This window comes from Podarcis bocagei, assembly GCF_964188305.1.
Source record: "Podarcis bocagei genome assembly, chromosome: 11".
Lineage (NCBI taxonomy): Eukaryota > Metazoa > Chordata > Lepidosauria > Squamata > Lacertidae > Podarcis > Podarcis bocagei.
In genome coordinates this window covers 54,466,565-54,491,508 of record NC_138136.1, presented here as the reverse complement: position 1 = coordinate 54,491,508, position 24,944 = coordinate 54,466,565, and the positions used below count along the sequence as shown (strand labels likewise).

Genomic DNA, 24,944 nt, shown 5'->3' with positions numbered 1-24,944 from the left:
ACCTAAGTCTACTTCTTGTAGAATGCGTTTCATTGAAGCAGATTTACATTAGTCAATGAATAATCTAAACGAGCCTTCCCCAGCCTGCTGCCCTCCACATATTTTGGACTACTGAATTTAGGATTATTACTGTTATTTTCATTTCTATCAGTCATCAGTCTATCATACCCAGCTCCTGGCGGCCATCGATGAGATCGCACCTAAGCGCCCTCTGCGACCCCGCAGAAACCGGGCTCCCTGGTTTACCGAGGAGCTTCGGAAAATGAAGCGGGACCTCAGACGGCTAGAGCGAGTATGGCGGGGTGCCCGTGACGGAGCCTCAAGAACATCTTATAGGGTTTTTATGAAAACCTATGAGATGGCAGTGAAGGCCGCTAAGAAGTCTTACTTCTCGGCCTCCATTGCATCCGCTAGCTCTCGCCCGGCGCAATTATTTAGTATAATTCGGTCTTTAACGTCCCTTGAAGGACAGCCAAATTTAAATAACAATCTGACACACAGCTGTGAGGCATTTGTGAGCTTTTTTGCGGAGAAGGTCCTGTTGCTCCGCCATGACCTCCCTGCCAATTTGGATACAATAAAGGAACTGGAGGCCCCTCGACTGTCCTCGGGTCCAGTATTGGACCACTTTGACCGGATATCTCCAGCCGATGTGGACAGATTCCTCCAAGCTGGAAAGCCCACCACCTGTCCTCTTGACCCGTGCCCGTCATGGCTGATTAGAGCGTGTCCAGACGAGGTGCGGGGCCCCCTGGGGGATATCATCAATTTGTCCCTTGGCACCGGGATATTCCCAGGGGAACTGAAGGAGGCGGTGGTGCGTCCGCTCTTAAAGAAGACATCATTAGATCCCTCAGATCTATCCAATTACCGCCCGGTCTCGAATCTTCCATTCCTGGGTAAGGTGATTGAGAGAGCGGTTGCTGAACAGCTTGGTAGGTTTCTGGATGAAACATCTGCTCTGGATCCATTCCAGTCCGGCTTCCGCGCTGGTCATGGGACCGAGACGGCTCTGGTCGCCCTAACAGATGATCTCCGCAGGCAGCTGGATCGAGGCGGGTCGGGGCTGCTGATTCTTCTAGATCTGTCAGCAGCCTTTGACATGGTCGATCACGAACTCCTGGACCACCGCCTTGCCGACGTGGGGATCCAGGGCACAGTCCTTCAATGGCTGCGCTCGTTTCTCTCTGGTCGGGGACAGAGGGTGGCGCTTGGGGGGGAATTGTCATCACGCCACTCCTTGGTGTGTGGAGTGCCTCAGGGTGCAATTCTCTCCCCGATGCTTTTTAACATCTTTATGCGCCCCCTCGCCCAGCTTGTCCGGAGTTTTGAGCTGGGTTGCCATCAGTATGCTGATGACACCCAACTCTATCTGTTGATGGATGGCCATCCTGACTCGGCCCCAGACACACTGACCAGATGTCTGGAAGCTGTGGCTGGATGGTTACGTGGGAGCCGGTTGAAGTTAAACCCTTCGAAGACAGAGGTCCTCTGGCTGGGGCGGGACGATATGGGATCGAGGGGGCAACTCCCATCTCTTGCGGGGGTGCAATTAGTGCCAGCACCGGCCGTTAAGAGTTTGGGTGTAATCTTCGATACCTCCCTCTCTATGGAGGCGCAGATTACAGCTATAACAAAGGCGGCATTTTTTCATCTCCGCCAAGCTAAGCAGTTGGCCCCTTATCTCTCTCGTCCTGACCTAGCCACAGTGATCCATGCGACGGTCACCTCCAGACTGGATTATTGTAACTCGCTCTACGTGGGGCTGCCCTTGAGACTGACCCAGAAACTCCAGCGGGTGCAGAATGCCGCGGCGAGACTCCTTATGGGGTCTTCGCTGCGAGAGCACATTCATCCGGTATTATACCAGCTGCACTGGCTCCCGGTGGAGTACAGGATCAGGTTTAAGGTGCTGGTTTTAACCTTTAAAGCCCTATACGGCCTAGGACCCTCGTACCTACGGGACCGCCTCTCCTGGTATGCCCCACAGAGAAACCTACGGTCTGCAAATAATAACATCCTCAAGGTCCCAGGCCTCAGAGAGGTTAGGCTGGCCTCAACTAGAGCCAGGGCCTTCTCGGCTGCGGCTCCAAACTGGTAGAATGCTCTGTCACAAGAGACTAGGGCCCTGCGGGACCTGGCATCTTTCCGCAGGGCCTGCAAGACAGAGTTGTTCCGCCAGGCTTTTGGTCAGGGCGCAGCCTGACTCCCACCTCTGGCAACCTGCTCAGAATTTTGCTTAATTGGTTGCCATCAATCTGATTTAATTAATTTTCATAATGAAATATTTTTAGATTGTGTGATTATTTGACTGATTATTTGATTGTTGTTAGCCGCCCTGAGCCCGGCTTCGGCTGGGGAGGGCGGGATATAAATAAAATTTATTATTATTATTATTATTATTATTATTATTATTTTCCTCCAAAGGAGACCGGGGCAGGAAACAACAAAATTGTGAAAACAATACGAACATTTCAAAAACATTGGCAATGGCTCTATTAGTCATGTGGGCATCTCAACTACATGAAAAAAAAGAACTGACATATTTCCAATTTACAAGCACTGGGTTTGCTGGACAGGTGACCTGTCAAGCTGCTATTTACAAGCTTGGATTAGTTGTACATTTGTAAAGAATATTCCTGTTTGATTTAGCTTCTACTCCTTCAGCTTTGTATGTTCTAGAAGCTCCTGTTTTTTATTTTTTTGTTCTGTCACCATTTTTATTGTGTGGGTTTTTTTTGCATTGTTGGCTGCCTTCAACTGTAAATAGGTGCAATATAAATTCTACAATAAATACATTTTGTTATGTTTATTTACCTAGGTTTATAGAGGTTGTTAACTTGTAAAGCTAGCTTTGTTGTTTATTTGACCGTAGCCAATATCAGATTAGGCCACAATCCTAACTACCGGTATGTATGCTCAGAAGTACATCTCATTGAATTAGTGGAGCTTTCTCCTAGGAAGATGGGTTTGGATTGCAGTCTTAGTCACTCTGTTGCGGGTGCCTTTGAGAGGAAGGAGGATCTATAATGATGATTATATTTCTTTAAGGATTGATCACTTTATATGCCAACTATGGGCTTATCTACACTTACCTTTCCTCTGCTCTTTCCAGGCACAATTTGTGATTTAAAGCTTCGTGTCTGAGCCTCTTTTTTCTTCTTCTCCAGAGCTTTCCCCACAAAACTCTACTCTTTAAAGCTCAGTCAGAGCAAGCATCAGTCTGCTCGAAACCTGAATTGATGTTTACTCTGATTGAACTTTGAAGAATGGGTTTTTGTGGGGAAAGCTTGGGGATGGGAGCCCGTTCTGTCTCGGACACGGAGCATTATACCTTCCTAGAAAGAGCGGGAGAAAAGGGAAGTGTGGGTAAGCCCTATTACAGTGCAGTCATGTATAGATAGAGATAAATTTGGAGGGAAGCTCTGTTGAGCTTAAAGGAATTTACTTCCAGGTAAGTGTGCATTGGATCGGAATCTACAGATAAACCTGAGAATTAAACATGTGTAAGAAAGAGTTAAATGTGAGTGTGCATGTGTGCACACACAAAATAAAAAACAGGTAGATTTTTTTTTAAAGTAAGCAAGCAAGCTTATATAACTGGAATTCCTGAGTTGCTGTCCTATCATATTGTTTTTACAACATTAATTAAACATATTTCACCCAGGTCAGTAAAAGGAAATGTATAAATATATGATGTTGCAGGATGAGGTAGTTATGCACCATAAGGTTAAAATTGGGGGTTGTATCCAATGTTAGTCCTGTTCAGAGTTGATCCATTGAAAAGACCTGACTAGCTTAGTCCATTAATTTTAATGGGTGCTGTCTAATTGCTTTCCTTTGATTGACTGGCAAGTGAATACCCCCCCTTTTGAATACAAATTAAAATCCTATTTTTATTTGCTGAGAAGGCAGTGGCGGTTGCTACTGCTCTCAAAAGCTAGATTAAAACTTCAGTAGCCTCTTGTTGATTCAAGTGCTTGAATGGCTTCCATTAGACCAGTGGCGTGATGATCTTAAAAGCATTATTGCTCTGCACAGTTGCTGAATGATTCACCCCAGCCTTGAAATTTGTTGTAGCTGGGGTCAGTGATTGTGATTATTGAATTTGTGCCGTGTTTTCAGCAGTTAAGTATCTAAGCTGTGTACTAGATTATTGGTCTAGAAATGAGTTGAGGTCAAAGCTTTGGTCCATTAGATGGTTTAATACATATCATTTGAGATATGTGTTTATTGTTTTACCTTATATTTCAGTAGCAGCATCACTCTAGTGTTGAATATCTTGGCTATTGACATCCTTATTAATTTATTAAGAAAATATTCACACACAAAAAACAGAAGAGGCCAATTCTAGGAATATGTTTCAAAACAGTCTATTTAGCATCATCTGTGGGGGAGTTGAGCATGTTTAGCCTGGAAAAGAGGAGACAGAGATATGATAGCCATCTTCAAATATCTAAAGAGCTGTCCCATGAAGACGGAGCAAGCTTGTTTTCTCCTGCTCCAGAGGGTAGGACCCGAATCAATGGCTTCAAGTTACAAGAAAGACGATTCCAACTCAACATCGGGAAGAACTTTCTGGTGATAAGAGCTGTTTGACAGCGGAACAGGCTCCCTCAGAAGGTGGTGGACTCTCCTTCATTGGATGTTTAAAGCAGAGGATGGATAGCCATCTGTCATAGATGTTTTGGTTGACATTCCTGCTTTGCAGGGGATTGGACTAGATGACCCTCAGGGTCCCTTCCAACTCTACAATTATATGATTGTATGTATAAAATACTTCACATGTGTATGGGTGTATTTTTGCTTCTCTAAACCACATGTGTCTGCCTGGGCAGAAGAAATACGGTGTACATGATCAGAAAGAGGAAGAGTTAATGGCCTGGTTCTGGTCGTTATGAATTGCATAGGGCATCAGTGAGCAAACTGTGGTGCAGTACCTATGTTGTACTTTCACTCCCATCAACCCCTGCTGTCTTGGGCATTGCTAAGAGGTACAGGAAACAATGAAACCTGGAGGGCCACAGCTGTACCCTAGGAAATATAGCCCAGAAAGCCAACTGAAGACTGGCTGAGTAAATGTTGTGATAATACATCCATCACATCAGTCCTCTTACAGTGATAAGCATGATTTCAACTCCCAAGGCTAACAGTCAGGTCACTAACCGATTCAGCAGGATTCCAGTAAACATATTGGTCTGAGCTTCAGTTTGTCCATTTTGTGTATTGAACCAGGGTCACACTGTAGCTAGGAAGGGAAGAGGAGGAGCAGGGGTGCAGATCATTGTACTGGGTAGGGTTGATGGGAGATATGAGCCCAATGACATTTGGAAGGCCCTGATGTAGGAGGAAGAGACTTGTGAAGGTATCGGGTGCCTGAAGCAAGGAGGAAAACAAAGCAACCAACAAGAGAAGGGTGTTAAAGAGGGAAACATGTAGAGCAATGTAACCTGCAAACATGGAAGACAAGTTTGCACTTGTGTTGCCCCACCTCGCTACCTTCAAGTCTATATAGCTCACAAATAGATGCAGTGGCAGCTTGAGGCCTCTAGCTATTCTTTATTAATGAAGTATATTATTAATTGTATGCCAGCCAGGGCTTTTGGAACAGATGTCACAACAATCTAAGCTTAAGCACCTTGCATTTGGTGGCCACATCATGAGAAGCACTTTACATTTCCATGTATAATAATGGTTTTGTATCTGTTCTTATGAGTATGTGGGTGATGAGGAATGGGAGCTGGTGGTGTAAGATTGATTAGGGTCTCTTGGCATGATGGATCCTGCCCATCCTTGATGAATCTGCCCCCACAAGACTACTGCACCCTGGGAATTAAGCATCAAGACTGAGGGGATGTGCATTTACTCACACATACTCGTCAACCCTGAGAGTAGATAATAGAGATCCTTTGAGAGAATAGGGTACTGGAAGGACATCTGTAGATGGAGATTTAACATGCATGCTGCAGTTAAGCCATCTAGAATCACCACTAGCAGAGAGCATTTTGCCTGTCGTCTTTTCTATTGGAACTCTTAAAAAAAATAAAGTGCACATTTCTTCAACTTTGGGTTCCCAGCTCTGGACTCCAACTCTGATAATTTCCAAATACTGTATTTTTTGCTCTATAAGGCTCACTTTTTCCCTCCTAAAAAGTAAGGGGAAATGTGTGTGCGTCTTATGGAGCGAATGCAGGCTGCGCAGCTATCCCAGAAGCCAGAACAGCAAGAGGGATTGCTGCTTTCACTGCACAGTGATCCCTCTTGCTGTTCTGGCTTCTGAGATTCAGAATATTTTTTTTTCTTGTTTTCCTCCTCCAAAAACTAGGTGCGTCTTGTGGTCTGGTGTGTCTTATAGAGCGAAAAATACGGTAGTTTAGCCAAGAGTGAAAGGAATTGTAGTCTATCTGCATCTGGGGACCCAAAGTTCAAGAAGGTTGATGCAGGGGATTTTGGCTTTATGGATGTGCACCTTCTGAATCATGTGTGCCCCAGCACCACAAGGCAGCAAATGGCAGCAAATTAGGGCTATCCTATCAGTGACTGAGAGAAAAGCAAGCGGGTGGTATGTGTTAAGCTGAGAAACTAAAGCATTCAGCCCCAACCTGGGCCCTCCTGTTGTTGGAGTGAAACACTCCTTGTTCATGACATTTGGCCATGCGAGCCAAGGCCGTTCAAGGCTGCTCAGCAGCATCTGGAGGGAACCAGGAAGAGAAGGAAGGAATTTCTAACTTTTAATTGACACATCAGAACATCCTGTGATTTTCACAGAGCCCTGTTGATATTGTTTTCTTTGGCGTAAACACCAGTAAATAGAAGAGATGCTAAAGCAAGCTATGCAGTATCTGCGATGACATTTAAAGCATGCAAGGCATTATCTTTGCAATGCAGCTTACCAATGTTGTCTCTTAATTGTTCAAATACCCCTTTGGGACAGAAATATCCCGAGGAATGAAAAGAGGCAGCATGTTGCACCATAATAGCAATGTTAATTGGAAGAACTGCCATCTGCTTTGAATTCCTACGCCTCCGTTGAAAAGACATAGTCCCATACCAAATCAGTGCATTGGTCAGCTCAAAGTGGCATTTTTGTGGGGACTACTTTAAGCCACACATGCATAAAATGTATTCTGATGATAGCTCTGTGATTCAACAGGACATTTGTGTGTTGCTAATGCTTTCTTGGAAGTGATTTTATAACTTCCTGGCTGCTCTGAATGTTAAATGTCAGTTGTACAATAAGTCTTAATTGGAAAGAATTACAGCTACTCTGTTGACAGGGTATAGTGGATTGGCTACAGACTAAATGCTTAGAGTATACCCATTGAAATCAAAGAAACAAGTTAGGACTAACTCAATTCTCATTTATTTCAGTGAGTCTGCTGTAAGTATGACTAAGTGGATGCAGCCCATTATTGAGGCCATCCAGGACTCTCAGTTACCAGAGAGCGGAGTTGCACATGGACTTCCGGACAAGGGGAAAGCCTATGTGCATAGGTTTCCATTAGAGCTGGAATCCATCATGAAGCATGCCTAATATGTGAATACTGTGGAATAGAGAATGTAGGGGAAACTGTATATCTTCAGGGGCAGAGCTAGGGGCATGAACTTGCTCTCTGGTAATATTCTATTCTGTTATATTCTATTGCAAAAAGGGGTTAGTGTGTCCAGGAAACTTAAATATTGCTGCAGATGTGTATGTGTGTGGAATGCTTGGCACTTTTTCTTTGGACAGTTTATCAAATCAGAAATGGCTTTCCCAGTTGCTTTCATCTCTATATCTTTTCCCCTTTATAAAGGAAAGCAAAAATTGTGCATGAGAAAAACTTTTAACACTCCTTCTGCCCTGCTGCTTTGCCAATCAGATTTGGACCCCCCCCCCCCAATCTCTGATTTGGCAGCGGCAAAGTATTAAAAAGCCAACATAATTTGGAAGACACTAAATGTATCTTCTGATTTGATGTCTACTGTGGCTCTTGAGAGCGGAATTAGACATTATAAAAATATGTGTGGTGATTACTGAAAATGATGGGCTCTTCCTCACCCCCTCACTCAATTTCTTACTGATACTAATTTTAAAATTGAGATAAACTCACATGCATGATTTGGCTCTTATCAATGCAGCAAATCCTGTTACAGCGGTTACTTTTTGAAAAACAAAGTGCATAAAGGGTTAAACCAGATAGATCCACTGAGCTACATTTTGAGGGCAGGGAACAGAATAAAACATTGTCAAATAAGTATAGATACTTGTGGGAAGGCTGTTACATAGTTGCAGAAGAACAGGAGTATGCTTACTTCCTGTTGAATAATCGTCTCGAAAAATAGCTTGAACACACTCAAATATTGCACATGGAAAAAACATGTTGATTTCTCATACATGATACTTCCTGGTGGCCCAGACAGTAAACATTTCATGGCCATTCTTGTGATGTTTGCTCTCTATTCCTTCTAGGTACATGTTGGAGACAGTTCTTGGCCCACTGACTGGCAAGATTATTTGGTCTTGGAAGTAAAAGCTGTACCAAATGGACAATATGTCTATTACTAACACACCAACAAGTAATGATGCTTGTCTGAGCATTGTTCACAGTTTGATGTGCCATCGACAAGGAGGGGAGAGTGAAACATTTGCAAAGCGAGCAATTGAAAGCTTAGTAAAGAAACTGAAGGAGAAAAAAGATGAATTGGATTCTTTGATTACAGCTATAACTACAAATGGGGCTCATCCTAGCAAGTGTGTTACAATTCAGAGAACATTGGATGGAAGACTTCAGGTTGGTAGAAGCACATATGATACCTTAATATCCTTACTCTGAGAGCAGCAGGGTATGGGACATTTTGAAGTAGGGAGAGTAGTGGTACGAGAGCATAATTTGCTTTGTGTCATGGAAATCAATTTGGGGTTCATAAATGGGGTTGGTTCCTTGTGGTGGTATTCACAGGGTATAAATTGTTGTGTTGCTACCGCTTAGTGACATTTGATTCTGATCCTTGTCATCCTTTGTGATTTTCTATTCTCATTTGAAATTTTTCTGATCTTCAATCTTTCTAGGTGGCTGGTCGTAAGGGTTTTCCTCATGTAATTTATGCACGGCTATGGAGGTGGCCTGATCTTCACAAAAACGAACTCAAACATGTCAAATATTGTCAGTATGCTTTTGACTTGAAGTGTGATAGTGTCTGCGTGAATCCATATCATTATGAGCGTGTTGTATCACCCGGCATTGGTAAGTATGTTCATACTGTATGTGGAGTTGCATTTCATTAATGTTTCATTAGCTGGAGTATTGCAGGTTTTCATTCACCCTGCTGTCCTGTGCTTTTTCATGATACCTCATGTAGCCAGTTGATTCTAGATTATTGCAAAACACCCTTGGGGCTGGACAAGGGCCCATCCCTCCAAAACCCAGTTGCATATATTTGCTTTTTGTAAGGGACGAAGGAATATACTGCTTTTTAGTCTAGGTAGGTTGCTTCTTACCATGAAAGCTGTGCTGGTAGAAGCAAGGTTGCAGCCCTCAGGTCCTCTTGAGCTTCACTTCTGTCACTTAAGCCAGCAGTTCTTTGTGCCTTTCCCTCACACAAAGTAGCTTCAGTGCTTGGGGAGATCTGCTGAGAGAACAGGCTTTGCTGACAGTGGAACAACCCAGACCTTTCCTTCCCACTTTAGTGGGGATGCAGGCCAAATCTTACACCAGGGAGTGATGTTCTGTATTTCTCTGCTCTTAGGGAAAGCAATAGCAGGAAAAGGTACAACAGCTGTGGGGTTAACATGAGTAGAGAGTTCCTGCCTCTCTTTGGACAGGGTTATTTGAAATACCATATCACAGAGCAGTTGTCTTCACCATTTTCTGACTTGAGACCCAACTTAAACATTCATTTGGTGACCCTCCCTTTTAAAAAAAAAATTTAAAAGGCTATATATTTGTATGGTGGTAGTCCTGCCACCTTAGATTAGGCCATGACCTGGGTGTAGGTCCTGTGCTACCAGTTGATGTCCAGTGCCATAGATGACCTTGGGAATTCTCCTTTGGCTTCGGTTACTGCGGTATTCTGGCAGTTTTTGTCTAGCTGTGTCTTTTCCTTGCAGGGATCGGGATACCTGTTGCATCAGGGTTGTGTTCTGTACTGCTGCAGCCAACCTGTTCTTGCTGAAAGTTGACCCTTGATCAATGTTGTTCTATCTTACAAGATTTAGGCTATCCCTCACAGGTGGCACCTACTGCTAATGCAGTGTCTTCCAACAAAATGTATAGAGCATTCAGGAAGGCTTTTGAAAACAGTTGTGTCTCATGAATCTTCCTTCCTTTTGAAGGATCTTTTAAAGTTCCTCTAATAGGGGTTGGATGAGAGTCTAAACACCAAAGGGGGGTGTCTTTCGTGGTGGAGAGGAAGGGTCGGTCCCTTGTCCAGTTTGGAGATCTGTTAGGCTTTTTATTATTATTAAAGCCACCTCACTGACTGAGCAGGGAAGACCTTAATCATGTAATTTATTCATTAAATTCCATTTATGAATTGCTTTACGTAGAAATCTCAGAATGATTTCACATGAAAAGCATCAGCTATAACAACAATTACACAATTTCCTATCTAAAAGCAATTATAACAATTCAAAAAAATTGAAAACATCATATATAAAAACAACTAAAACCTTTCCATATTTAGAAACAATTCCATATTTACCTCCAGTATTGGTGGTAGAAGGAAGTGAATAGGTAAGGAGACAGTTTTCCAGTTTGTTATAAAAGTTGTGATAGAAAGTTATTTTAAGGAGTATTTTAAGAGTAAAATTTCACTTTTCCAGTTTTCCACAAATGCTGAAGGAAATGTTTAATTGTGCTTAATCTGCAGTATGCCTGCAGTTACTTACCCACCTTCTGTTTATAGGCTATATAGATAGTAAAATATTTGTTTATTGGTATTTAAAACTGAATTAGTGACTTTATATGTTCTTTTCTCTTTAAAGATCTTTCAGGATTGACACTGCAGAGTTCAGGTAAGCTATATGTGAAATCATAGGAAGTATAAACAGCAATATCTTTTAAGGTGAACGCCTCTTCAATTTAAAGCATATGCAAAGCATTGCTAGGGAAATTACTTTGAGAATACACAAGTTAATTGATATACAGACATCTTCCACTTGTGTGTGATGGACTCATGCCCGCCTGCATATAGGCGTGGTGCCGGGAAATAGTAAAATAATTTAATTCATACTTGGAAATGGAGGGAGAGAGATGGAGAGTCCTTGTGGCTCGCTAGGAGATGCTCCCCGGAATCCAAAGAGGACCGAAGAGGAGAAGAGAGGTCCAGCAGGGCTTTGTTTATGCTGCTCAGCCTCCCCACCTAACAGCTGGTGTGTGGGGTAGCACAGCAGTAGCTGCCGCTTTCCTGCACTGCCTCCAGCCAGCCCCAGAGCTTCAGTTCCAGTTGTGGATATTTTAGGTATAATATTTTTGATTTTTGGAGAGAGCACACCAGAGAGGGTGTTTAGAGGGTGTTCCCCATTTACACAATTTTCACTTATGTGTGAGGGGCACTGGAAGGTAATCCCTGTGTAAGTGGGGAGTTGCCTGTACTATGGGCCACACAAACGTGTACAGACATGAGGGGTGGAGAGAGAAAGGCTGGGGTATACTGACATTTTACACCAATGATTTCATTGCTACTGGATGTAGCTAACTAAATTAAATCAACTAAAGTTAATTGAGGAATCTTAATAAAATATTGCATGTACAGTGGTGCCCCGCAAGACGAATGCCTCGCAAGACGGAAAACCCGTTAGACGAAAGGGTTTTCCGTTTTTGAGCTGCTTCGCAAGATGCAGCTTCCCTATGGGCTTGCTTCGCAAGACAAAAACGTCTTGCGAGTGTTCCGATTTTTTTCGCTCCCCCCCCTTTTCTAAGCCGCTAAGCCACTAATAGCCTTTTAGCCGCTAAGCCTTTAATAGCCGCTAATCTGCTAAACCGCTAATAGCGCTAAGCCGCTAATAGGGTTGCTTCACAAGACGAAAAAACCGCTAGACGAAGAGACTCGCGGAACGGATTATTTTCGTCTTGCGAGGCACCACTGTATCTAAAATGTTAAAATTCTAATTATATTTGTTCCATGTGTTCACTAACAAGATGATTAGGTTGGATATCTTCAACTCTTTTTCTGTTCAGAGTTTGTTGAAAACAAGTTTAGGAATTGTTGATGGTTTCGTTTTGTCAAACGAATTAAATCCATTTCCATTGCTTGCTGGGGAAGTGACCCCCCCCCCCAAAAAAGTGTAGGAAGTCTGTATATCTGCAGTATCAGCTTTGTGCATTCTTGATGGCCACTTATGTTTTATCACTGAATTATTTGCATATCCAAATGTGCATCTTTGGATAATGGTACTGAATTGTACCTACAATTGTACCTACAATAAAGAGGTATCTGTGTTCTAGTCATATTATAGTTGATCTGTATTATTTTGATTTTCTAAAGCAGTTGAAACTTTTAGGGGTTCTAAGCAAGCCCCAGAGATTTCCGATTTAATCCCTAGAGCACAAATGTGGGATGGATCCAAGGGATTAGGAGGCCCAACAAAATAAACTGGAATAGGCATAGACCAGGCAAATAGGCTTTGATTTGAATTGCTTTGTTTGCTCCACTTTCCAAAACTGAATAATCTGTACATACATAAAGCATAATACCAGTTCTGAATTTTAAGAGTTTTGGCCCCTAAAATGTTTTTGTTATGTAGAATGCTGATGACTGTTTTTAGTTTATTGCTGGTCTAAATTGTTGAATGTTTCAATTAGTCACTTTAAGATATAATTTTATTGTTTTACTCATTTGGTACACTGCTTTGATGTTTTCTTTTACAGTCAAGTGGTGTACACATTTTATGAAATAAATAATGGGGGAAAATACATCCCTAAAGGGGTTTCCTGTCCAACCTTATTTTGAATATCTCACCAAGCAGCTTACTTTATTACAGATCTGCCCTTAGAAGAGTTTCCCCAATTCACTTATCCCAAGTTTCCTTCCTTGTAATTTAAAACAGTATCTTCTCTTTCTAGTCTGTGGATAATGTCAACAATTGCTGTCCTTTCTGAGATTTTTTTTTTTAAAAATGTATTCCCTCCCTTAATATTTCCTTGTAACTTAACCTTTTATCTTATCACAGCACCCTCAAGCATGTTGGTGAAAGATGAATATGTTCATGAATTTGAGGGGCAGACATCGCTGTCAACTGCTGAAGGCCATTCAGTTCAGACTATCCAACATCCGCCTAGTAACAGGGCATCTACTGAAACCTACAGCACCCCATCCATGTTAGCTCCTTCTGAGTCTAGCACCACCAGCACCACCAACTTTCCCAACATTCCTGTCGCTTCCACAAGTAAGATAACTGTGTATTTTAAAGATTACAAAACTTGTTTCAGCTTCTTTCAAACTTGGCAAAATTAACTTCTATTACAAACTGGCGAGATTACAAATTGGAATACAGTGGTACCTCGGGTTAAGTACTTAATTCGTTCGGGAGGTCCATTCTTAACCTGAAACTGTTCTTAACCTGAAGCACCACTTTAGCTAATGGGGCCTCCTGCTGCCGCTGTGCCGCCGGAACACAATTACTGTTCTCATCCTGAAGCAAAGTTCTTAACCTGAGGTACTATTTCTGGGTTAGCGGAGTCTGTAACCTGAAGCGTATGTAACCCGAGGTACCACTGTACTGATGTGGTTCAAAGAGCAACGCAAACCTTGATCTGCCGTATTGGAGGGGGTTTGGATGAGGTGGTGGTGTTCCTCCACCTGGCTGTGCTGGCACAGGAGCTTTTCCACTGGAGAACGCCCCACGGCACCTGCCCAAATGGAAGCTACTTCCAGTGGCCTCCCTGCTGGTTGTTGCCAGTGGAACACACCAAAATTCGACGGAGGAGGTAGAGTTGGCTGTGCTTCTGTCACATGATGGCGGCTGGCCCATTCTGGCCTCTTCACTGTGCTAGCATGGGGGCTAGTGTAGCATACAGACATTTCCCCCTCTTCTCTCCCTGCTTCCCCTTCCACTCTGGCCAGTGTGAACTGCAGGACTGTGGATGCTGCAGTCGTTGCACCACTCCTGTTAAGCCCCACTGCTGCTGGTCAGGGGTTTGAAATGCGGCCGCAGTCTCAAATTACCTTATATGTTTTCTCCTCTTCACATCCTTGATTGATATTTTCTTACATTTCATTATTGATTTTACTGCAATTTAATTAGGGGAAAATTTGATATGCTTTGTAATTATATGACAAATGCTTCTTAAGTAACCCTTAAGCTGAGTAGGAATGTAAGTCTCGATAGCTGTTATCATTTGGTTCCTGGCGTTGTGCAAATGATTGGATTGAAGAAGATAATTTACGAGCAGTGGAAACATGGCAAAACTTACACACATACACACACACTTGCATGCTCACAACTGTGTAGATTGTGTAAGTGCAGATTTGTTTGTGCAAGTATGTGGTCAACAGTTTAGCATTAGAAAACATTTTGAAATTCAGTTCTAGTTCCCATTGTTGTAGAGAGAACTTATGTGTGCAGTTACCTGAAGTAAGTACAGAAGTCAGAAGACTGATAAATGCTTTAGTGACTTGATAGTGAAGAGTTAATGGAAGATCCCTGGGTATAGGGCGGTATATAAATTTAATAATAATAATAATAATAATAATAATAATAATAATAATAATAATAATAATAATAATAATAATATGCTTTGCAGTGGTCCTTTTTGCTCATCTGATTACTACTACTCTGTGCATGCTGGATAACACTGTTCATGAAAGTATCTACCATTGAGTATCAACATGCGAAAACTAATTCTTTTTTTGTTTAAATAGTTTTATTGAGTTTTCAAGAAGTAGGTAAATATGTAAGCAGAGGAAGTTCAATAAAAAATGTTAGTACATCTGCATTACAGGCAATGTCCAATTTATGCGGGGGTTACGTTCTGGGGGCCTCTGCGTGTAACAGAAACCATGTTTATTGGGAGCATCACGGAGGGGCAGTGGGTCTTGCATAGCCCCCACGCGTCAGCTGAGCTGCTCAGCAAGCCCTGCTGTTCCTCTAGTGGCTCAGCTAAGTGCTTCTGCTTCTCATGCTCTTGCACAGCTGACACATGGGGCATTGGCTGCTGTTGCGCTACCCTGCTCATCAGCTGTTAGGTGGGGAGGCCTCAGCAAAGCCCCACTGGGCCTCCAGCTCATGAGAAGACCCTCCCCAGAGCCCAAAGAGGATGTGTTCCCCATTTCCAGGTTCCACTTTTGCGATTCCGGCACCTCATGTGTGCAAGTTTGCACGCAAATAGAGCGAACGTAAACGGGGAGTTGCCTGTACATCATTGCACTTCACTTGTTCAGTAAACAGACACAGAACCACTATGAATGAACAAACTAACTTATGTGAAAATTAATACTAAGATTTTCAGACTGTCATTTAAAACCTACGCAGAGGAAGAAAATAAGCCGATGCACCCCCAAGTATAACTAAGAAAAAGGCTGTGAAGCAGTGTCTTTTTTGTCATGTAAATGAAAGAATAAGGAATCAAACAAGATCCACTACATTACAGTTTGTTGGGGTGGGGGAAAGGTGTAGACCAGGGGTCAGCAAACTTTTTCAGCAGGTGGCTAGTCCACCATCCCTCAGATCTTGTGGGGCGCCGGACTATATTTTGAAGGGAGAAAAAAAAGAATGAATTCCTATGCCCCACAAATAACCCAGAGATGCATTTTAAATAAAAGCACACATTCTACTCATGTAAAAACACGCTGATTCCAGGACCATCTGCGGGCTGGATTTAGAAGGCGATTGGGCCGGATCTGGCCCCCAGGCCTTAGTTTGCCTACCAATGGTGTAGCCCATACTTCTATCAGTCTTTAGCACTGATATAGTTTGATCCACAGCCTTCTCTTACCTGGTATGCTAGAACTCTTTTTCCTGGCCCATTCACACACACTGCAAAACATCAACAAGAAATCTCCTTGTTCTAGTTTGTCTGTTCCCACCTTACAGGTTTGGGGCATATGGAGCAGCTCCGTTTATAAGTTATTTGGCATTAAGCAACCGCTGTTAGTAATGAACCATATTTTGTGTCATGGCTTCCTGAAGGTGCCAAAATCAAAGAAGCAATTTTACAAAATAAAGGGCAAAGAAGCAGAATTGTGATGCTAACATCTGTCTAATGAAATGATAACTCGTTTTAAGGCAGGTATTAACTGTTTTACATTTTGCCAGGTCAACCCCCCAGTATGCTGCCAGGTAGCCACAGTGATGGACTTTTGCAGATTGCTTCGGGGCCTCAGCCAGGGACGCAGCAGAATGGCTTTACAGCTCAGCCAGCTACTTACCACCACAGTAAGTATTATTTATACCATGCACCAGTGTTTTGGGGCACTGCTAGTTTTTCAAATGAAATGGGGGGGGGGGGAGTTCCTAGGTAAAGCAAATTGGTCAGACTTTTCTGCTTTGCATTTTTAAGACAGTACAACAACTTGGACTGGGAGTCGAACTGCCGCCTATACACCTACCATCCCTCACCATCAGAATGGGCATCTTCAACATCATCCACCTATGCCCCATCCTGGACATTACTGTAAGCACCCTTTTATTACCGCATTGAGATGCACTTACTTTTTGTGCAGCATCTTGGTGGCTGCGAGAGAGGCAGTAATGGTGCAGAGGGCTTGGACCAGAAAGATCTGACTTTAGGTGTTTGCTCAGCTACAGAGGCCCTTGTCTGGTCTCGGGCAGGTCACTGTTCTTACCCAAACCTACCACACAGGAAAGGAAGTGATATGGGAAGGGTGGGATATAAATGTAATGAAACAAAATAAGGAAAACTCCACGCATGTTTCAGGTAGGCATGCTCATCTCTTATTCTTCTGTTTAACAAACTGAAAGTGTTTGTACAAACAACACTTTGAGCAATGGTTGGGGTACTATTCCACAAGTCGTTTCTGCCTTACACATTTGGGCATTCTCTATGTGTATCTATAAAGGCTGAGTTATCTGAGTTTATGTATAAAATTTGCACTGTACACGATCCCCCTGCTGATTTCTACTGTCTGCCCTATTTACTGTAACTAATAAATCCAAATATTTAGTGGTCATTTGGTTTTGGAGGATGCAAGGACTTGTGAGGAGAGTAGACAAAGAATAAGCACCATGACTGTATTTATTTTGCGTTTTTTTTTAGGGCCAGTTCATAATGAACTTGCATTCCAGCCACCTATCTCAAACCACCCTGGTAAGTGCATATAAAGAACGTTCAGTTGAATTGGTGTTCTTCTGTGAGCTAAGAATGTCAAATTGAAAGCAGCTTCATGCTCCCTTTAAAATCTCTTCTACCATTCGTTTGATGTATGGGCAACCTTTAAAAAAAATCATATGTAAACTTTTTTAAAGACACCTGTGAAAAACGTTACAGTTTTGAAAGCTTTAAGGCAAAATTGAGTAAGCTCCCTATTTCTAGAGACACACAGTGAAGAGATTTAGCAAAAGCTTGAACAACTATGTACTAGAAGTTGATTCCCTCTGCTCCTTCTCTGCTGCTTGTTTGCCTGGTGCTCTGCATTCACTTCTCTTCTCTTTCTTCCTCCTCCCTACTCCTGGGGGGATAAAAAATCAGCTCCAGAATACTGGTGTTCAATTGCCTATTTTGAGATGGATGTCCAAGTTGGTGAAACATTTAAAGTACCTTCAAGCTGCCCAATTGTTACAGTTGATGGATATGTGGACCCTTCAGGTGGAGACCGCTTTTGCCTCGGTCAGCTCTCCAACGTTCATAGAACAGAAGCCATTGAGAGAGCGAGGTACGTTTTGTTATTTCTGGAAAAGTAAGCAACCAAAATGAACAAGGGGCTGGAGAAAATCTGTGGAGAAAGGCTGCAACATTTGGGGAGCTTTAGTTTAGAAAAAAGGCAGGTACAGAGGGAAATTTCATGTAATGAAGCTAAATGTTGGAATATTCAAGACAGACAAAAGGCAGCGCTAATCCCAGGAGCCCTGTGTTATCAACAGTTGTTTTGTGCAGTATTAAACGTGGAATTTTCGCTTTAAGGTACCACAAGACTCTTTATTGTTTTTGCTGTCCACCGATTAGGACTGCTATCCTACTGGAAATTAATGTTTTTTAAGTATCCCTCCCCTTGAAGGAGGTGCCTACAAACTGAACTGATTTTCTATATAACTGTTTCTCCTTGCATTGAGCGGTCTGGTCTTTTTCAGGTTGCATATAGGCAAAGGTGTGCAGCTGGAATGCAAAGGTGAAGGTGACGTGTGGGTTCGGTGCCTCAGTGATCATGCGGTCTTTGTTCAGAGTTACTACCTAGATCGGGAAGCAGGGCGTGCGCCAGGCGATGCAGTCCACAAAATTTATCCAAGTGCATATATAAAGGTTTGTGTGAATCTGTTGGATGGCAGTCAATATTTTCTAGAAACCTTTCCTGACTTGTTTTTTCCCCCTTTTCTTTTTTTCTTTTTACTGTTAGCACAAACAGTGTAATTGTGTTTGGCATTGCAAGTAGAAGGGAAACAAGTTTTTATTTTCTAACAACAGCCTATAGCCAAAATAAGAATTAAAATATAAGCTTATGAAGAGCAGTCTTAGGAAGGGGTGGGAAGATGGAGACCATTCCTTCGAGGTTTGCTGCTGGGCTCACAGACATTGGATTCATTCATTCTCTCTGTAAGCCATGAGACCCACGATCAGATTTAAAACCTTCAATTAGGCTTGATGACTTCAAACATCAAAATTAATCGTTTTATGCAAGTTGATTTTTGTGAAATGTTGACAGGTTGTCATTTTAATTCTAACTAGAATGTGAACTGTTTTAAGAACTCAACCCATGCTCATGCCAACATGTATTTGTGGCCTTTCTCAAACTTCATGAAATCAGGCTGACCTCCCTTAATTTGTGGAAGGAAAATAGATCTGACCCACGTGTGGGTATTTAACAAAAGACTTGGCTGGGTGTCTAGATTTAAAACATGGGGCTTTGCACACTCTCCAGTTAGCTAGCAGCACAGTGTGGAATATTGGTTGTTAAACCCTTTTTCATATCCCGTTTAGTCTACCATAAAATGCTTGCCCCACTTTCTACCCTTCTTGCAATGAGCAGTCCACACACTGTTATAAATAAGTTTAAAATGTTCTAATTACTAAATCCAAAAGTGGTTCATGTGTTATTCCATGCAGCAGCAAGGAGAACACAGGTAGATTACTCTTGGGTGCAAAATACAGCATATAATTTCAAACATGTGGTCTGAACATGGACCAAGTTCAGACACATCCGTCCTGGTGGATTACATGGCGACAAGAGAGTTTGAGAAAGGAATAGAAACACCTTCCCTTGTGGAAGAGAAGGGGTGTGACCTAGCTGAGACTAGGAACAGAACTCTGTGGTCTTAAAAGCTTCATGTGTTAGCTAGCACTCATGCATGCTTGTGTTGGGCTGCAGTTTCCCCCATAATTTACTATAGATCCCTACTCTTTCCCCCAAATTCACTTCCACCCCCTTCAGCACTTTCCCCTCACTTCGTTCTTCTCCTGTACCCCCACCCTTAATGCTTCCTCCCCAGGGGCGGCTGTGTGTGTGTGCTTCTGTCTTTCCAACATGTCACTTCTCCAACATTCAATAGCCTCAAACCATGTGGTGTAAGCGTGCTGTTTATGTTGTTGCCCAGCCATTCATTATAATTCTCATGTGCACAAATAGTTTGGTCTGATTTGGCGCCTAAGTTGCCCGTGTGCCTTTTCACAGAAGCCACCATCATTCAGTCTGGTCCATGATCTTCTGTTCCTAAAGTATGTGGCAAGAACTTAACAAACAGTTGCTACTCTATGTAGTAACCACCCCTACACAGAATACACTTATGTGGCTTCTTCTGCATGATTCCTGGTGTCTGCCTTCGCAGTTCGCAGAGCCCTTGTTGTGTTTTCCACAGTGCATACAAACCAGTGGCGTCAGAATCTTAGAAGGAGATTCTTAGAAGGAGAAGAGCAAAGGGAGAGAACAGTCAGCTTTATGTTCTAGAAATAAACTTCGCCAGACAAGTTTGTCCTAATTTTTTGAGTTACCTGCACATTCTGCATTGTGAAAGCCTTAAGTGGTGGGAATTCCCAGTTGTTTTAATTTTGGTGGGTGTTCTTTCGAAGACTAATTTGTAATCTCTTCTGTTTCTTTTTTAATAAGGTGTTTGATTTGCGTCAGTGTCACCGTCAGATGCAACAGCAGGCTGCTACAGCACAGGCTGCAGCTGCTGCTCAAGCTGCTGCAGTTGCAGGAAATATTCCTGGGCCAGGATCTGTAGGAGGAATCGCTCCAGCCATCAGTAAGTGGCATATAAAAGTAAATTACCAGCTTTCCCCACCTCTCTTTGCTATTATTCACTTTTGAAATGATTTTGGCAGGGATAAATTAAATTCGATCATGCCAAACTGTGGTTTGAGCTTCCAAATGTGTAAACAAACCATGATTTATAGTTGTTCACTTGTTTCCTTTTCTTTATTTGTTCATCACTCCCGTTTCCAGATGCAGTGACCTCTGGAGGCAGACAAATTAATAGAACTGTGGTTTGTCAGTTCAGACAAAACAAACCGTGGTTCGCAACCCTATTGAACCATAGCTTTGTACAATGTCTGGCTTGAGCTGTACACGTGTCTATCTTGCTTTTCATCAGGGAATTAGTTTTGTCCCCTTTCAACATGACATACCCCTATGGTGAGTTGACAGGAGTGCTGGGTGTGAAAGCATTTACAGAATTCCTTTCCCATGGGAATTCACATGGTGCAGCAGTTTTTGATAAATGCTTGGAATGTCATGAAGCAGGAAGCTGCAGTTCAGATGAGACAGCTATATCTCCTACTGCTTTTTAAATCTGGAAGATGGTTAAAAAAAGTTCCCTGCAGGGCAGAAGCAGGGGTTGGTAAGCACCAGCTAGGACCTGCTACCAAAATGGGACAAAAGAATCATGGATTCGGGGGGATAGTGTAGGTTTCTTCTGAAATGCTGCTGGAATGTTAGGCTCTGTTAAATTGAGCTTTGGCATCAGGATTTAGGCCTTGAGAATTCTAATAGGACAGTAATATCTGTTACACATTTGTTGCATATTTTCCTTAGCCAAGAGCATAAACATTTTGAGACTATTGGAAACTGTTGCTGCTCACCCAGCAAACAAATTTTAAATATTTTCAGAAATCTGGCAAGTGTTTGGCAGCAAGCATTGTTGCTGTATAAGCACCCAAGCCACTCGAAAGCTGGGTTGAGGCTGGCAAATTGCTTACCTGAAACCGAAAGCTAAGAAGGGTGTTTAATGTAGTCCCTGGCTCTTTTTAGGTTTGTCAGCTGCAGCTGGAATTGGCGTGGATGACCTTCGCCGCCTGTGCATCCTCAGGATGAGCTTTGTCAAAGGTTGGGGACCTGATTACCCGAGGCAGAGCATTAAGGAGACGCCGTGTTGGATCGAAATCCACCTGCACCGGGCCCTGCAGCTCCTAGACGAAGTTCTTCATACCATGCCTATTGCAGACCCCCAGCCCCTAGACTGAGACCTTGCTGCTGTTCCTAGCTGTTATAGAGTGAGGATGGCGGATTGTAAAATACAATTTTATTAACCGGAAGATATATTTTGCTTCCGTTCTGCTTAATCTTTTAACCAGGTTTTAAAGAGAAAATGTCTTTGCCACCTTGCTCTCAGCAGAAAAAAAATCAGAACCTGCAGGAATTCTGAATAGTTTCACACCTTTGGGCTTGTTCTGTGGTTGTGGGAAGCTGACGCCAAGCAGCAAAGTTTTGATTGTGGTCTTGGCGTGATCACTGCCGTGCTTAGGCCTTGGAAATCTCACTTGGCTTGATTAAGGGAACCCCCCCCCCCCCGGCTCCATTCTCTTGGCGGCATGGATTTTGGGGGGCTCCGCTTAAGCACTTATTCAGCCTGCCCCTTAGCTGGATCCACCCCAAATGAGCAAAATCATGTTGATTATTCTAAAGGGATGGTTTCTGGTGCTGTACTCTGCTACAGCACTGGGGCACGTCTCATAGCAAGGCTCTGTATGTGAAATATTTATGTACACATAATCATTTGAAACACACTAGAAATGGATGGGCTTCGAAGCTGGCACTAAATGTAAATGCAACATAAAATATTCAGCAAGGAGAACTGCCAGCTAAATTATGTAACCAGTGTGCAATGATACATATTTTCATTACTATTCCCAACTGATTTCCGCTACGGTGAAAAGGCTGTAAAACCTGGACAGTTGAGATAGCATTAATATGTGTTTTACTGCACTTGGAGTGCCATTTCAAAACCTCATAATCATGTTGATGGTTGCATCGCCGAGAATCCAGATTTTATATTTTTTAACATTTCTACTCAGGGCAAGATGGCAAACTTGTTTTTATACCTCTTGGTTATTTTAAGCTCTTTATCCCATCAATGATTTTATCTATTTGCATTGACTTTGTATAGAGAATTTCAGGTAGAAGTTGCAAATGTATTGGCTGTATGACAGATGCAATATTATGCTTTCTCTAGTTAATAAAACTACTGGAAAAAACTCTCAGCACTCTGATAGAAATTTATCGACAGTTTTTGTAAGTATTTTCCTACGTTTTGAATCCTTTCATCCGGAGTCCTGGATAAAGTTTCTGCCTGAAAATTCTGCAGGAAGCAATGGGAGCGATTCTCTCCACTTTCCGGCTTGCTTTCAAACCCTGTGGTGTCAGCTGTCTTTCCCCTTTACGTAGATCCAGTATTATAAGAACAAACGGTGGCAGGAATGGACACTGGCAGTTCCCATAGCTAGCAGGCATACAGAACAGTGAGGAGCACATCTGGCCTGCAGCATCTTTCCCCTATGCCCAACCCAGTTCCTGTTATCTGAGTCTCCTGCCTGTATTAGTCTCCCTCCTCAATTCAGCCTGACTTATTTTCTGCCTCGCCCTCCAGTTTTCTATGAAACCAAAGGATTATAAAACTTTTGATCATCTGAAAAGGTGTCCTGATTAATCAGGCAACTTCTTTATTTTATTTTAAAGTTAATAATTGTCAGTATAAGTGCGTACATAAAACTGTAGGCGGCAACCTCCAATTTTAGTGGAGGCGTCCCTCTCCCCTGCTGCCTGAAAAAGGAGTGCTCTGTAAGATGGTGCCTGTTTTTATAACCTAAAGACAAAGCATGGTTTTTCTTCAAAACTATGTTATTCCTATGCAAACGTATGCAGACTTAATTGAATAATCAATTAAAAGCCATACAATTAATCAACGAAAGAGTTCTTTAAATGAGCGACAGCCCCAATGGAAGTTAAGTAATTTTATGTCCTCAGCATTTTTTATTCTTCATGCAGAATTTCTTCCCCGCCCCCACGCTTAAGCAAAATAAAATAAAATAAGGCTTTGCATCTTGTGGGTGGGGTGTGGGTGTTTGAAACTTTGCAATTCCCGGAAGAGAATTTTTTGCCCTGCTCTTAAATGTTGAACTGAAACACAGAGGCTTCTCTAAATCAGGCTCAGCAGAATGGTTAACCCAACCCCAGATGTAGCCTCTGAATGAGTTAGTCATCAGTGTAGGGCCTGACAAGCACACCAGGGCATCAGAGTGGAGGGCAGCTGGAACCCAATGTGTGCTACAGCTTTTCCAAGTCTGTAAATAGTGCAAGAAGCATCAAAGCAGTCAGGCAGGTTTTCCTAGGCGAGTCTCACTTCAGAGATGCAAATGTACCAGTTGCCTTGGCTTTCTTTCAAAAAAAGCATGGGAGGCCTTGTGGGGAGAGTATGTGTGAGTGCCAGATTTTGCTCCCATCCCAAGTCTATCCTCCGTATACATCTTGGGCTACTTTGAGTGGTCAGTGGTTGAAGGAGAACCCTGTGTAGCCCCGGGGGGGGGGGGAGCCAAACAATTTATTCCAACCTGGAGACTATGTATATCATGAAAACCCAGAATTGTGTGAAGAAAAATGGAATGCTTCAAACTGTACGAATTAATAGAAATAAAGCAAATTTGCATACTTGCCTATTTTGCATAATTCCTCCTCTTGTCACGAGACTGGGCATGTTGGAAAACCTGCATAGGACACCTCCCTTATCCCCTGCTTCTGTTTACAGTGTTTGGGACAATATACTTTTTTCTTTATAAATAAGTAAGTAAGTAAGTAAGTGAAAGTTGAAATTCTCAGGCTGAATTCTGCTTCTAGGATCTATATGTGCTTATGTGCTTGCATAATGCAGTTGTAGAATTGTGAGGTAATTATGGTCCTGGCACCTTCCTGGTTGTGAAATTCTTGCCTGAGAAACAGCTCTCTGCTCTAGGTCTTTCAAAGTGGAAAAGAAAACACTCCCCATTTTCGAAAACCTCCAGAGCTGATGTCACTCCTGTTGCAAAATAAGATATAGAGATAGGCTGTGTCTAATTGCCTGCTGGGATATTCTTAACAAGCAAGAACGCCCCCTGGAGCATACACTCATTGCTTGAAAATAAGAGTTTGCTGTGCTGCACAAAGGAATTGGTAAGAGATGCATATTTGGGGGAGCAGCCCCACTTCTGCATTATTTGGTCATGAAAAACACCTTACCTGCTGTAGATATTGAGCTGCTGTGATAACTTGCTTTTTGTCTATATCAGCCAAGGTATTTAGTCTTCACAGATTTCAATACGATTGTACCAAGTGGTTTTAATTTAAACCTTTGTTCTCAGTGGGGAAAATGGCAGTTGTGGATTGCATGAGTTTGCAAATCCTTAAAAGGTGCAGCTGTGTCAAGTCTGTCTCAGACTACATAAAGAACAAGCATTCTTGTGGGCACCTTTCAAAAAAGTTAAAACATGTTTCATTGGATGGTTTGTGGTTATGGAAGCTTAAAAAGGTAAAGGGACCCCTGACCATTAGGTCCAGTTGTGGCCGATTCTGGGGTTGCGGCGCTCATCTCGCTTTACTGGCCAAGG

At 42.6% G+C, this 24,944-nt stretch overlaps 1 protein-coding gene across 2 annotated transcripts in view; it reads left to right on the top strand.

Moving 5' to 3' along the window:
- The window catches only part of SMAD4 (SMAD family member 4), a 29,509-nt gene extending 5,494 nt beyond the window's left edge, over positions 1 to 24,015 (top strand). Inside the window, exons 2-12 of one of the 2 annotated variants that reach the window (XM_081212955.1) lie at positions 8,453 to 8,774; positions 9,053 to 9,227; positions 10,967 to 10,996; positions 13,154 to 13,369; positions 16,238 to 16,357; positions 16,482 to 16,595; positions 17,199 to 17,249; positions 17,637 to 17,814; positions 18,230 to 18,398; positions 20,197 to 20,335; positions 21,340 to 24,015. In XM_081212955.1, the coding sequence (XP_081069081.1) occupies positions 8,526 to 8,774; positions 9,053 to 9,227; positions 10,967 to 10,996; positions 13,154 to 13,369; positions 16,238 to 16,357; positions 16,482 to 16,595; positions 17,199 to 17,249; positions 17,637 to 17,814; positions 18,230 to 18,398; positions 20,197 to 20,335; positions 21,340 to 21,551 (1,653 nt within the window). In that variant the 5' untranslated portion in view covers positions 8,453 to 8,525 and the 3' untranslated portion in view covers positions 21,552 to 24,015. Of the gene's footprint in view, positions 1 to 8,452; positions 8,775 to 9,052; positions 9,228 to 10,966; positions 10,997 to 13,153; positions 13,370 to 16,237; positions 16,358 to 16,481; positions 16,596 to 17,198; positions 17,250 to 17,630; positions 17,815 to 18,229; positions 18,399 to 20,196; positions 20,336 to 21,339 lie in introns of both variants that reach the window. The other variant, XM_081212954.1, reaches the window with a different exon arrangement.
- Positions 24,016 to 24,944: the final 929 nt, after the last annotated feature.